Source organism: Salmo salar, chromosome 16, assembly GCF_965601325.2.
Source record: "Salmo salar chromosome 16, fSalSal1, whole genome shotgun sequence".
Lineage (NCBI taxonomy): Eukaryota > Metazoa > Chordata > Actinopteri > Salmoniformes > Salmonidae > Salmo > Salmo salar.
The window spans coordinates 59,646,311-59,659,377 of record NC_138306.1 but is presented as its reverse complement, the minus strand read 5'-3'; the positions used below and the strand labels follow the sequence as shown (position 1 = coordinate 59,659,377).

General features: G+C 46.8%; 1 protein-coding gene across 4 annotated transcripts in view; it reads left to right on the top strand.

Moving 5' to 3' along the window:
• The window catches only part of LOC106574119 (ubiquitin-protein ligase E3A), a 40,575-nt gene extending 36,890 nt beyond the window's left edge, over positions 1 to 3,685 (top strand). For all 4 annotated transcript variants that reach the window (XM_045697502.2, XM_014149725.3, XM_014149727.3 and 1 more), the window contains one exon: positions 39 to 3,685. In XM_045697502.2, the coding sequence (XP_045553458.1) occupies positions 39 to 159 (121 nt within the window). In that variant the 3' untranslated portion in view covers positions 160 to 3,685. The remainder of the gene's footprint in view (positions 1 to 38) is intronic.
• Positions 3,686 to 13,067: the final 9,382 nt, after the last annotated feature.

Sequence of the window (13,067 nt, the reverse complement as noted above, 5' to 3'; positions counted from 1 at the left end):
TCTCTTCTCTTTCTCTCTCTCTCTCTCTTTCTTTCTAGGTTACCTACTTCTCACACTTGTTTTAATGCCTTGCTGCTCCCAGAATACGACACAAAGGACAAGCTGAAGGAGAGACTTCTCAAAGCCATCACTTATGCCAAAGGATTTGGAATGTTGTGAAACAAAACAACTACTCTGGGAAAATATATAATATTAATAATAAATTAAATGGTTTTAATGGATAAGGAAGGAGTTCTACAATACAATGAGACATGAGTTTAAATAAAAAAATTTAAAAAAAGTGGCATTATGACAAGGAAGTGTTCCACTGGTGTGTGCCAAGATATCAATTAGACAGACACTTTGATCAATCCCTCCCACTCAGATCTCTCTAATGTAGAACCTCTCCTTATTTTCTAGCTTTTTCAAATAGTTTAAAATCACTCAGAATGCTTACTGGAGGAGCACGGTTCTCCTACATGTGTTTATTAAAGATGGTTGACGTGTAAAAAAAAACAAAAAACATCCAGTCTGAAGCAGGTTATCATTGTCTCTGATTTGTTGTGAAAGTGCACTTAACTAAACGTTCAGAATGTTAGCGAATGGTATATACAGGACTGTATGTGAGGCAATGGTATATATACAGGACTGTATGTCAGTCAATGGTGTATATACAGGACTGTATGTCAGTCAATGGTGTATATACAGGACTGTATGTCAGTCAATGGTGTATATACAGGACTGTATGTCAGTCAGTGGTGTATATACAGGACTGTATGTCAGTCAATGGTGTATATACAGGACTGTATGTCAGTCAATGGTGTATATACAGGACTGTATACTTTCGTCCGGTGACATTTTGTTTGTTTATGAATCATAAGTCTTCCCGGTTAGTATTCTGTAATTGCCAGCAGTATTGTCGGTTAAACTGCCTAAAATGAATACCCTCTTCATAATGCATTATAAGTGCATTCTTAATACCATTTGCGAGTTATGCATATGGTATTTTTAATACCTGACATAGGTGCTTATAGCTGTTCATAAGCATCTTTATAATGCATTATTAAGAGAGTGTTCATATGAAGTGTTAGCAAGTGGTCTAAGGCAGGTTTTTTCCCATACTCGGTGCTGGTTATTTAAATCAGCTGTGTAGCGCTAGGTCTAAAACCAAAATGTGCACCCATTGGTGGATCCCAGCAGCACCGGACTGACTGTTCTCACCAAGTACACCAATGGTGTTCCTGCTCTGCCAGCCTCTGTGCAAATGGCACACTATTCCCTGCATTCGTCACTACTTTTGACCAGGGTCCATAGGAGTACACCATGTATGGCAGGGGTCTCCGACCCTGTTCCTGGAGAGATACCCCTCCTGTAGGGTTTTAACTCCAACCCTGTTCCTGGAGAGATACCCTCCTGGAGGTTTACACTCCAACCCTGTTCCTGGAGAGATACCCCTCCTGGAGGTTTACACTCCAACCCTGTTCCTGGAGAGATACCCCTCCTGGAGGTTTACACTCCAACCCTGTTCCTGGAGAGATACCCCTCCTGGAGGTTTACACTCCAACCCTGTTCCTGGAGAGATACCCTCCTGGAGGTTTACACTCCAACCCTGTTCCTGGAGAGATACCCCTCCTGTAGGGTTTTAACTCCGACCCTGTTCCTGGAGAGATACCCCTCCTGTAGGGTTTTAACTCCAACCCTGTTCCTGGAGAGATACCCTCCTGGAGGTTTACACTCCAACCCTGTTCCTGGAGAGAGACCCTCCTGGAGGTTTACACTCCGACCCTGTTCCTGGAGAGATACCCCTCCTGTAGGTTTAAACTCCAACCCTGTTCCTGGAGAGATACCCTCCTGGAGGTTTAAACTCCAACCCTGTTCCTGGAGAGAGAGCCTCCTGGAGGTTTTTATCTCCAACCCCAGTTGTAATTAACCTGATTCATCTTAACTACCAGCTAATAATTAGGATAGGTGTGCTAGATTAGGGTTGTATCTCTCCAGGAACAGGGTTGGAGTTAAAACCCTACAGGAGGGGTATCTCTCCAGGAACAGGGTCGGAGTTAAAACCTCCAGGACGGTATCTCTCCAGGAACAGGGTCGGAGTTAAAACCTCCAGGACGGTATCTCTCCAGGAACAAGGTTGGAAAGCCCTGATGTAGGGAATAGGCTGCAATTTGGGAAGTAGCCTATATAAATATCATGGAGTTGCATGACTGACTATATTTCTACCACTTTGGTAAACCACGCTGCTACATTTGGCTGTAGTGCTGCATACGAAATGTTTCTGATACATTGATTAGTTTGCTGTTTAAACACTTTTTTTTGTTTTGTTGCAATGTTCATTTTGTATGCCACAGCCCAGACAGAACTGAATACACTCTGCCCTGATGGAATGTTTTCAAGTTTTATTTTAACGCATAATTCGACATTAATTTGTAAGTCGCTCTGGATAAGAGCGTCTGCTAAATGACTTAAATGTAAAAATTAAAATGTATAATTTGCTTTGCATCGCTGCAGTCTATTGTGCCGGGCTATGTTAATATTTTGTAGCTAAATCTGGGAATGTTACCAGAATTCTGGAACCCTTTGCTCACTTTACCGTAAATCAGACCCAGATATTGTGAAATATTGGAACCCTTTGCTCACTTTACCGTAAATCAGACCCAGATATTGTGAAATATTGGAACCCTTTGCTCACTTTACCGTAAATCAGACCCAGATATTGTGAAATATTGGAACCCTTTGCTCACTTTACCGTAAATCAGACCCAGATATTGTGAAATATTGGAACCCTTTGCTCACTTTACCGTAAATCAGACCCAGATATTGTGAAATATTGGGACCCTTTGCTCACTTTACCGTAAATCAGACCCAGATATTGTGAAATATTGGAACCCTTTGCTCACTTTACCGTAAATCAGACCCAGATATTGTGAAATATTGGAACCCTTTGCTCACTTTACCGTAAATCAGACCCAGATATTGTGAAATATTGGGACCCTTTGCTCACTTTACCGTAAATCAGACCCAGATATTGTGAAATATTGGAACCCTTTGCTCACTTTACCGTAAATCAGACCCAGATATTGTGAAATATTGGGACCCTTTGCTCACTTTACCGTAAATCAGACCCAGATATTGTGAAATATTGGAACCCTTTGCTCACTTTACCATAAATCAGACCCAGATATTGGGAAATATTGGCGTGGAGAAATGTTTCTTGCGTATTTCTATAATAATAGCACTGAATTAATACGCCACAGCCATGCTCACTCAGAACAGTGCGTTTGGTTCATGTTGTTTTCGGATTGATTTTTGGTGTGACTGGGAATTGTTATTATGCTGTACAGCACAGGAGGTTGGTGGCACCTTCATTTGGGAGGATGGGCTCGTTGTTAATGGCTGGAGTGGAATGGTATCAAACACATGGTGGTTTGATGCTGTTCCGTTCGATCCGTTTTAGCCGTTATTGTGAGCCTTCCTCCCCTGTGCAGCCTCCACTGATGTGCACCTGAAAGCCTCACAAGCCCTACAGAATGTTTTGGTTTAATATCCAATGTGTGCAACAGGAAGGAAAGAAAGTATTTTTAGTTGTTTGCTGCCTGGTTTATTTGATCAAAATGGATATCTCATGAGATGAAGGAATGTGCAAACACATTGAAACACTTGATGTGTCAACAGAATGCAAAATAAAAGTAAATTTTTTTAACCTTTGTCTCCTTGTGGAAGTACATGAGATCAACTACTGTCTATTATCATCATATTAACATTGAATTCACTCAAGCGATCTAAAAACGGCTAGAATTTATTTTCTTATCATGACATCTCTCTCGTGAATTCCCCCTCTACGAGTTCTATTTTTACCTGGACACTTAGTGAAAAGTAGCGACTACAAACCACATGAAATGTGCATGTCTGCTCTCAGCTACTGCGCCTGGTCACCTGAAGGATTATTCAGCGATCACTGGACTGCATCAGGTCAGAGCAGGTAAAGAGAGGAAAAAGGAACCTGTTTAACCTCGTTGCTACGAAGTTACCTCCTTGAAAACAACATCAGTGTCTTGCTTTTTATTTAACTAGGCAAGTGAGTTAAGAACAAATTATTATTTTCAATGACGGCCTACCGGGGAACAGGGGGCAGAACGGCAGATTTGTACCTTGTCAGCTCGGGGATTCGATCTTGCAACCTTTCGTTACTAGTCCAACGCTCTAACCACTAGGCTAGCTGCTGGTTACTAGTCCAACGCTCTAACCACTAGGTTAGCTGCTGGTTACTAGTCCAACGCTCTAACCACTAGGCTAGCTGCTGGTTACTAGTCCAACGCTCTAACCACTAGGCTACCTGCTGGTTACTAGTCCAAAACTCTAACCACTAGGTTACCTGCTGGTTACTAGTCCAACGCTCTAACCACTAGGCTAGCTGCTGGTTACTAGTCCAACACTCTAACCACTAGGCTAGCTGCTGGTTACTAGTCCAACACTCTAACCACTAGGCTAGCTGCTGGTTACTAGTCCAACACTCTAACCACTAGGTTACCTGCTGGTTACTAGTCCAACGCTCTAACCACTAGGCTACCTGCTGGTTACTAGTCCAATGCTCTAACCACTAGGCTAGCTGCTGGTTACTAGTCCAATGCTCTAACCACTAGGCTAGCTGCTGGTTACTAGTCCAACACTCTAACCACTAGGCTAGCTGCTGGTTACTAGTCCAACACTCTAACCACTAGGTTACCTGCTGGTTACTAGTCCAACGCTCTAACCACTAGGCTACCTGCTGGTTACTAGTCCAATGCTCTAACCACTAGGCTAGCTGCTGGTTACTAGTCCAACGCTCTAACCACTAGGCTAGCTGCTGGTTACTAGTCCAACACTCTAACCACTAGGCTAGCTGCTGGTTACTAGTCCAACACTCTAACCACTAGGTTACCAGCTGGTTACTAGTCCAACACTCTAACCACTAGGTTACCTGCTGGTTACTAGTCCAAAACTCTAACCACTAGGTTACCTGCTGGTTACTAGTCCAACGCTCTAACCACTAGGCTAGCTGCTGGTTACTAGTCCAACACTCTAACCACTAGGTTACCTGCTGGTTACTAGTCCAACACTCTAACCACTAGGTTACCTGCTGGTTACTAGTCCAACACTCTAACCACTACGTTACCTGGTGGTTACTAGTCCAACACTCTAACCACTAGGCTAGCTGCTGGTTACTAGTCCAACACTCTAACCACTAGGCTAGCTGCTGGTTACTAGTCCAACACTCTAACCACTAGGCTAGCTGCTGGTTACTAGTCCAACACTCTAACCACTAGGCTAGCTGCTGGTTACTAGTCCAACGCTCTAACCACTAGGCTACCTGCTGGTTACTAGTCCAACGCTCTAACCACTAGGCTACCTGCTGGTTACTAGTCCAACACTCTAACCACTAGGCTAGCTGCTGGTTACTAGTCCAACACTCTAACCACTAGGCTACCTGCTGGTTACTAGTCCAACACTCTAACCACTAGGCTACCAGCTGGTTACTAGTCCAACGCTCTAACCACTAGGCTACCTGCTGGTTACTAGTCCAACACTCTAACCACTAGGCTACCTGCTGGTTACTAGTCCAACACTCTAACCACTAGGCAAGCTGCTGGTTACTAGTCCAACGCTCTAACCACTAGGCTAGCTGCTGGTTACTAGTCCAACACTCTAACCACTAGGCTACGCTGCCGCCCCTCCACTCTAACCACTAGGTTACCCTGCCGCCCCTCCACTCTAACCACTAGGCTACGCTGCCGCCCCACCACTCTAACCACTAGGCTACGCTGCCACCCCTCCACTCTAACCACTAGGCTACGCTGCCGCCCCTCCACTCTAACCACTAGGCTACGCTGCCACCCCTCCACTCTAACCACTAGGCTACGCTGCCACCCCTCCACTCTAACCACTAGGCTACGCTGCCGCCCCTCCACTCTAACCACGAGGCTACGCTGCCGCCCCTCCACTCTAACCACTTGGCTACGCTGCCGCCCCTCCACTCTAACCACTAGGTTACCCTGCCGCCCCTCCACTCTAACCACTAGGCTACCTTGCCGCCCCTCCACTCTAACCACTAGGCTATGCTGCCGCCCCTCCACTCTAACCACTAGGTTACCTTGCCGCCCCTCCACTCTAACCACTAGGCTACGCTGCCGCCCCTCCACTCTAACCACTAGGTTACGCTGCCGCCCCTCCACTCTAACCACTAGGTTACGCTGCCGCCCCTTTCAAGACCAGGGTGTCAACATACAGGTACTGATCTGGGCGGACGGCTGGGTAGTCCGGGGGACGGCCGGGTAGTCCGGGGGACGGCCGGGTAGTCCGGGGGACGGCCGGGTAGTCCGGGGGACGGCCGGGTAGTCCGGGGGACTGGCTCACTGTGATGACCCGTGGTAGGAGGCAATCCATCTGAGGTACGGAGAACCTCGCTGTTGGTGTCGAGGCGGTGGAGAACACAGAGGACTTCCTTCATGGTCGTACCCAGTAGAGCCAGCTGGTGGTGTCGAGGCGGAGGACTTCCTTCATGGGCGTTCCCCAGTAGAGCCAGCTGGTGGTGTCAAGGCGGAGGACTTCCTTCATGGGCGTTCCCCAGTAGAGCCAGCTGGTGGTGTCGAGGCGGTGGAGAACACAGAGGACTTCCTTCATGGTCGTACCCAGTAGAACCAGCTGGTGGTGTCGAGGCGGTGGAGAACACAGAGGACTTCCTTCATGGTCGTTCCCAGTAGAGCCAGCTGGTGGTGTCGAGGCGGTGGAGAATGCGGGGGACTTCCTTCATGGTCGTTCTCAGTAGAGCCAGCTGGTGGTGTCGAGGCGGAGGACTTCCTTCATGGTCATTCCCCAGTAGAGCCAGCTGGTGGTGTCAAGGCGGTGGAGAACACGGAGGACTTCCTTCATGGTCATTCCCCAGTAGAGCCAGCTGGTGGTGTCCAGGCGGTGGAGAACACGGAGGACTTCCTTCATGGTCGTACCCAGTAGAGCCAGCTGGTGGTGTCGAGGCGGTGGAGAACGCGGAGGACTTCCTTCATGGTCGTTTCCAGTAGAGCCAGCTGGTGGTGTTGAGGCGGTGGAGAACGCGGAGGACTTCTTTCATGGTCGTTCCCAGTAGAGCCAGCTGGTGGTGTCGAGGCGGAGGACTTCCTTCATGGTCGTACTCTGTAGAGCCAGCTGGTCGTGGTGTTGGCGGAGTAGATGACCCTATTCCTCGACCATCTGGAATATGGTATAATCTTCTGCCGCTTCCATAATTTCTGAGGCAGAATTCTGCAACGAAGACGCAGGGAGTCAGGTGCAGATGGTGAGTTTAAAATAACGACCACGGAGAGTTACAAAACAAGAGAAGCGTTTGGACTTGAAAACAGAACCAATACTGCCTGATGACTGAGGTTGGTGAGGGCTATATGAAGGGAGAGTAATCAGGGTGGTGATGAAGTCCAGCTGTGCTTAACGATGGGGAGAAGGTATGCGCAATGATGGTTGCCAGCTGTTTCGCAATAGGCATGACAGAGTCCGTCTGTCCGTCCGTCCCCCTCCCCCCCGACACGTATCTCCAGATGTCTACGTCACAAAACACAGGGGGACCACATGATGGGCTGGAGGACACTCACAGGGGGACCACATGATGGGCTGGAGGACACTCACAGGGGGACCACATGATGGGCTGGCGGACACTCACAGGGGGACCACATGATGGGCTGGAGGACACTCACAGGGGGACCACACGACGGGCTGGAGGACACTCACAGGGGGACCACATGATGGGCTGGAGGACACTCACAGGGGGACCACAAGATGGGCTGGAGGATACTCACAGGGGGACCACACGATGGGCTGGAGGACACTCACAGGTGGACCACATGATGGGCTGGAGGACACTCACAGGGGGACCACATGATGGGCTGGAGGACACTCACAGGGAGACCACACGATGGGCTGGCGAACACTCTCAGGGGGACCACATGATGGGCTGGTGGACACTCACAGGGGGACCACACGATGGGCTGGTGGACACTCACAGGGGGACCACATGATGGGCTGGAGGACACTCACAGGGGGACCACAAGATGGGCTGGAGGACACTCACAGGGGGACCACACGATGGGCTGGAGGACACTCACAGGTGGACCACATGATGGGCTGGAGGACACTCACAGGGGGACCACATGATGGGCTGGAGGACACTCACAGGGAGACCACACGATGGGCTGGCGAACACTCTCAGGGGGACCACATGATGGGCTGGTGGACACTCACAGGGGGACCACACGATGGGCTGGTGGACACTCACAGGGGGACCACAGGATGGGCTGGAGGACACTCACAGGGGGACCACATGATGGGCTGGCGGACACTCACAGGGGGACCACACGATGGGCTGGAGGACACTCGCAGGGGGACCACACGATGGGCTGGCGGACACTCACTAAATCTTGTAATGAATAATGTGGAAATTGAGCAAGTTAAGGTGACTAAACTGCTTGGAGTAACCCTGGATTGTAAACTGTCCTTGTCAAAACATATTGATACAACAGTAGCTAAGATGGGGAGAAGTCTGTCCATAATAAAGCGCTGCTCTGCTTTCCTAACAGCCCTAGTTTTGTCTCAACTGGACTACTCCCCAGTCATTATAGTCAGGTGCCACAGAGAGGTGAGATAGGCAGATTACAGAATCCCAGAACAGGGCAGCACGGCTGGCCCTTAAATGTACACAGAGAGCTAACATTAATAATATGCATGTCAATCTCTCCTGGCTCACAGTAGAAGAGAGATTGACTTCATCACCACTTGTCTTTGTAAAAAGTATTGACATGTTGAAAGCACTGAGCTGTCTGTTTTTAAAACTACTAGCACACAGCTCAGACACCCATTCATAGACCAAAACAGACTCTGGGGAAACACACAGTACTTTATAGAGGCATGAATACATGGAACTCTATTCAACATCAAGTAACTCAAGCAAGCAGTAAAATCAGATTGAAAAAAAACATTAAAATGAGCGAGAGTTTTCCTGCAACTATTTACGACCATCATGAAACTGTGTTTGGGGGGGGGGGGAATCTGGCGCCTATGATCCTCACCCAAAAGGGCAAGTCATGACAACAGTTTCCTGTGTGTTTCAAGAATGGTCCACCACCCAAAGGACATCCAGGCAACTTGGCCTAACTGTGGAAAGCATTGGAGTTAACACGGACCAGCATCCCTGTGGAACGCTTTCGACACCTTGTAGAGTCCATGACCTGATGAATTCAGGCTGTTTTAACTCAATATTAGGAAGGTGTTCTTAATGTTTTGTACACTTGGTAAATATTTTATTGTAATGTTGTCATATTGTTGTATTGTAGGTGATGTAGTGGTGTAATAATGTGTTGTATTGTAGATATATAGTGGTAGTGTAGTGGTGTAATAATGTGTTGTATTGTAGGTGATGTATTGGTGTGATAATGTGCTGTATTGTAGGTGATGTAGTGGTGTAATAATGTGTTGTATTGTAGGTGATGTATTGGTGTGATAATGTGCTGTATTGTAGGTGATGTAGTGGTGTAATAATGTGTTGTATTGTAGGTGATGTATTGGTGTGATAATGTGCTGTATTGTAGGTGATGTAGTGGTGTAATAATGTGTTGTGATGTAGTGGTGTAATAATGTGTTGTATTGTAGGTGATGTAGTGGCGTAATAATGTGATGTAGTGGTGTAATAATGTGCTGTATTGTAGGTGATGTAGTGGTGTAATAATGTGTTGTATTGTAGGTGATGTAGTGGTGTAATAATGTGCTGTATTGTAGGTGATTTAGTGGTGTAATAATGTGTTGTATTGTAGGTGATGTAGTGGTGTAATAATGTGTGGTATTGTAGGTGATGTAGTGGTGTAATAATGTGATGTAATGGTGTAATAATGTGTTGTATTGTAGGTGATGTAGTGGTCTAATAATGTGTTGTATTGTAGGTGATGTAGTGGTGTAATAATGTGTTGTATTGTAGGTGATGTAGTGGTGTAATAATGTGTGGTATTGTAGGTGATGTATTGGTGTGATAATGTGCTGTATTGTAGGTGATGTAGTGGTGTAATAATGTGTTGTGATGTAGTGGTGTAATAATGTGTTGTATTGTAGGTGATGTAGTGGTGTAATAATGTGCTGTATTGTAGGTGATGTAGTGGTGTAATAATGTGTTGTATTGTAGGTGATGTAGTGGTGTAATAATGTGCTGTATTGTAGGTGATTTAGTGGTGTAATAATGTGTTGTATTGTAGGTGATGTAGTGGTGTAATAATGTGTGGTATTGTAGGTGATGTAGTGGTGTAATAATGTGATGTAATGGTGTAATAATGTGTTGTATTGTAGGTGATGTAGTGGTCTAATAATGTGTTGTATTGTAGGTGATGTAGTGGTGTAATAATGTGTTGTATTGTAGGTGATGTAGTGGTGTAATAATGTGTGGTATTGTAGGTGATGTAGTGGTGTAATAATGTGATGTAATGGTGTAATAATGTGTTGTATTGTAGGTGATGTAGTGGTGTAATAATGTGTTGTATTGTAGGTGATGTAGTGGTGTAATAATGTGCTCTATTGTAGGTGATGTAGTGGTGTAATAATGTTCTGTATTGTAGGTGATGTAGTGGTGTAATAATGTGCTGTATTGTAGGTGATGTAATAATGTGTTGTATTGTATGCCTTTCTCCAGTGGGGCTGGACAGGGGAGAGAACAGGGGCAGTTAGAGGAGGTTAAAGAGAGTGCTCCTAATCTCAGTTTGTTACCTGTATAAAAGACACCTGTCCACAGAAGCAATCAATCAATCAGATTCCAAACTCTCCACCATGGCCAAGACCAAAGACCTCTCCAAGGGTGTCAGGGACAAGATTGTAGACCTACACAAGGCTGGAATGGGCTACAAGACCATCGCCAAGCAGCTTGGTGAGGTGACAACAGTTGGTGCAATTATTCGCAAATGGAAGAAACACAAAAGAACTGTCAATCTCCCTCGGCCTGGGGCTCCATGCAAGAGCTCACCTCGTGGAGTTGCAATGATCATGAGAACGCTGAGGAATCAGCCAAGAACTACACGGGAGGATCTTGTCAATGATCTCAAGGCAGCTGGGACCATAATCACCAAGAAAACAATTGGTAACACACTACGCCGTGAAGGACTGAAATCCTGCAGCGCCCGCAAGGTCCCCCTGCTCAAGAAAGCACATATACATGCCCGTCTGAAGTTTGCCAATGAACATCTGAATGATTCAGAGGACAACTGGGTGAAAGTGTTATGGTCAGATGAGACCAAAATGGAGCTCTTTGGCATCAACTCAACTCACCGTGTTTGGAGGAGGAGGAATGCTGCCTATGACCCCAAGAACACCATCCCCACTGTAAAACATGGAGATGGAAACATTATGCTTTGGGGGTGTTTTTCTGCTAAGGGGACAGGACAACTTCACCGCATCAAAGGGACGATGGACGGGGCCATGTACCTTCAAATCTTGGGTGAGAACCTCCTTCCCTCAGCCAGGGCATTTGAAATTGGGTCGTGGATGGGTATTCCAGCATGACAATGACCCAAAACACACGGCCAAGGCAACAAAGGAGTGGCTCAAGAAGAAGCACATTAAGGTCCTGGAGTGGCCTAGCCAGTCTCCAGACCTTAATCCCATTGAAAATCTGTGGAGGGAGCTGAAGGTTCGAGTTGCCAAACGTCAGCCTCGAAACCTTAGTGACTTGGAGAATATCTGCAAAGAGGAGTGGGACAAAATCCCTCCTGACATGTGTGCAAACCTGGTGGCCAACTACAAGAAACGTCTGACCTCTGCGATTGCCAACAAGGGTTTTGCCACCAAGTACTAAGTCATGTTTTGCAGAGGGGTCAAATACTTATTTCCCTCATTAAAATGCAAATCATTTTATAACATTTTTGACATGTGTTTTTCTGGATTTTTTTGTTGTTATTCTGTCTCTCACTGTTCAAATAAACCTACCATTACAATTATAGACTGATCGTTTCTTTGTCAGTGGTACAAAATCAGCAGGGGATCAAATACTTTTTTCCCTCACTGTACCAGTGACTCGAGCTTCATCGATAAGTACATCGATGACTAAAGGGTAGAGCTGCTGATTTCAATGAGCGGGACTCTAACCTGCACGCTATGCCCTGCGACTAACCATCAAACAGGCAAAGCATCAATACAGGACTAAGATCGAATCGTACTACACCGGCTCCGACGCTCGTCGGATGTGGCAGGGTTTGCGTACTATTACAGACTACAGCCGAGAGCTGCCCAGTGACATGAGCCTACCAGACGAGCTAAATTACTTCTATGCTCGCTTCGAGGCTAGCAACACTGAGGCATACATGAGAGCACCAGCTGTTCAGGACGACTGTGTGATCGCGCTCTCCGTAGCCGATGTGAGTAAGACCTTTAAACAGGTCAACATTCACAAGGCCGCAGGGCCAGATGGATTACCAGGACATGTACTCAGAGCATGCGTGGACCAAATGGCAAGTGTCTTCACTAACATTTTCAACCTGTCCCTGACTGAGTCTGTAATACCTACATGTTTCAAGCAGACCGCCATAGTCCCTGTGCACAAGGTAACCTGCCTAAATGACTACAGACCCATAGCACTCACGTCTGTAGCCACGAAGTTCTATGAAAGGCTGGTTATGGCTCACATCAACACCATTATCCCAGAAACCCTAGACCCACTCCAATTTGCATACCACCCTAACCGATCCACAGATGACACGATCTCTATTGCACTCCACACTGCCCTTTCCCACCTGGACAAATGGAACACCTACGTGAGAATGCTGTTCATTGACTACAGCTCAGCGTTCAACACCATAGTGCCCTCAAAGCTCATCACTAAGCTAAGGACCCTGGGACTAAACACCTCCCTCTGCAACTGGATCCTGGACTTCCTGACGGGCCGCCTCCAGGTGGTAAGGGTAGGTTACAACACATCCTCAACATGGGGGCCCCTCAGGGGTGCGTGGTCAGTCCCCTCCTGTACTTCCTGTTCACGCATAACTGCACGGCCAGACAACACCATCATTAAGTTTGCCAATGACACAACAGTGGTA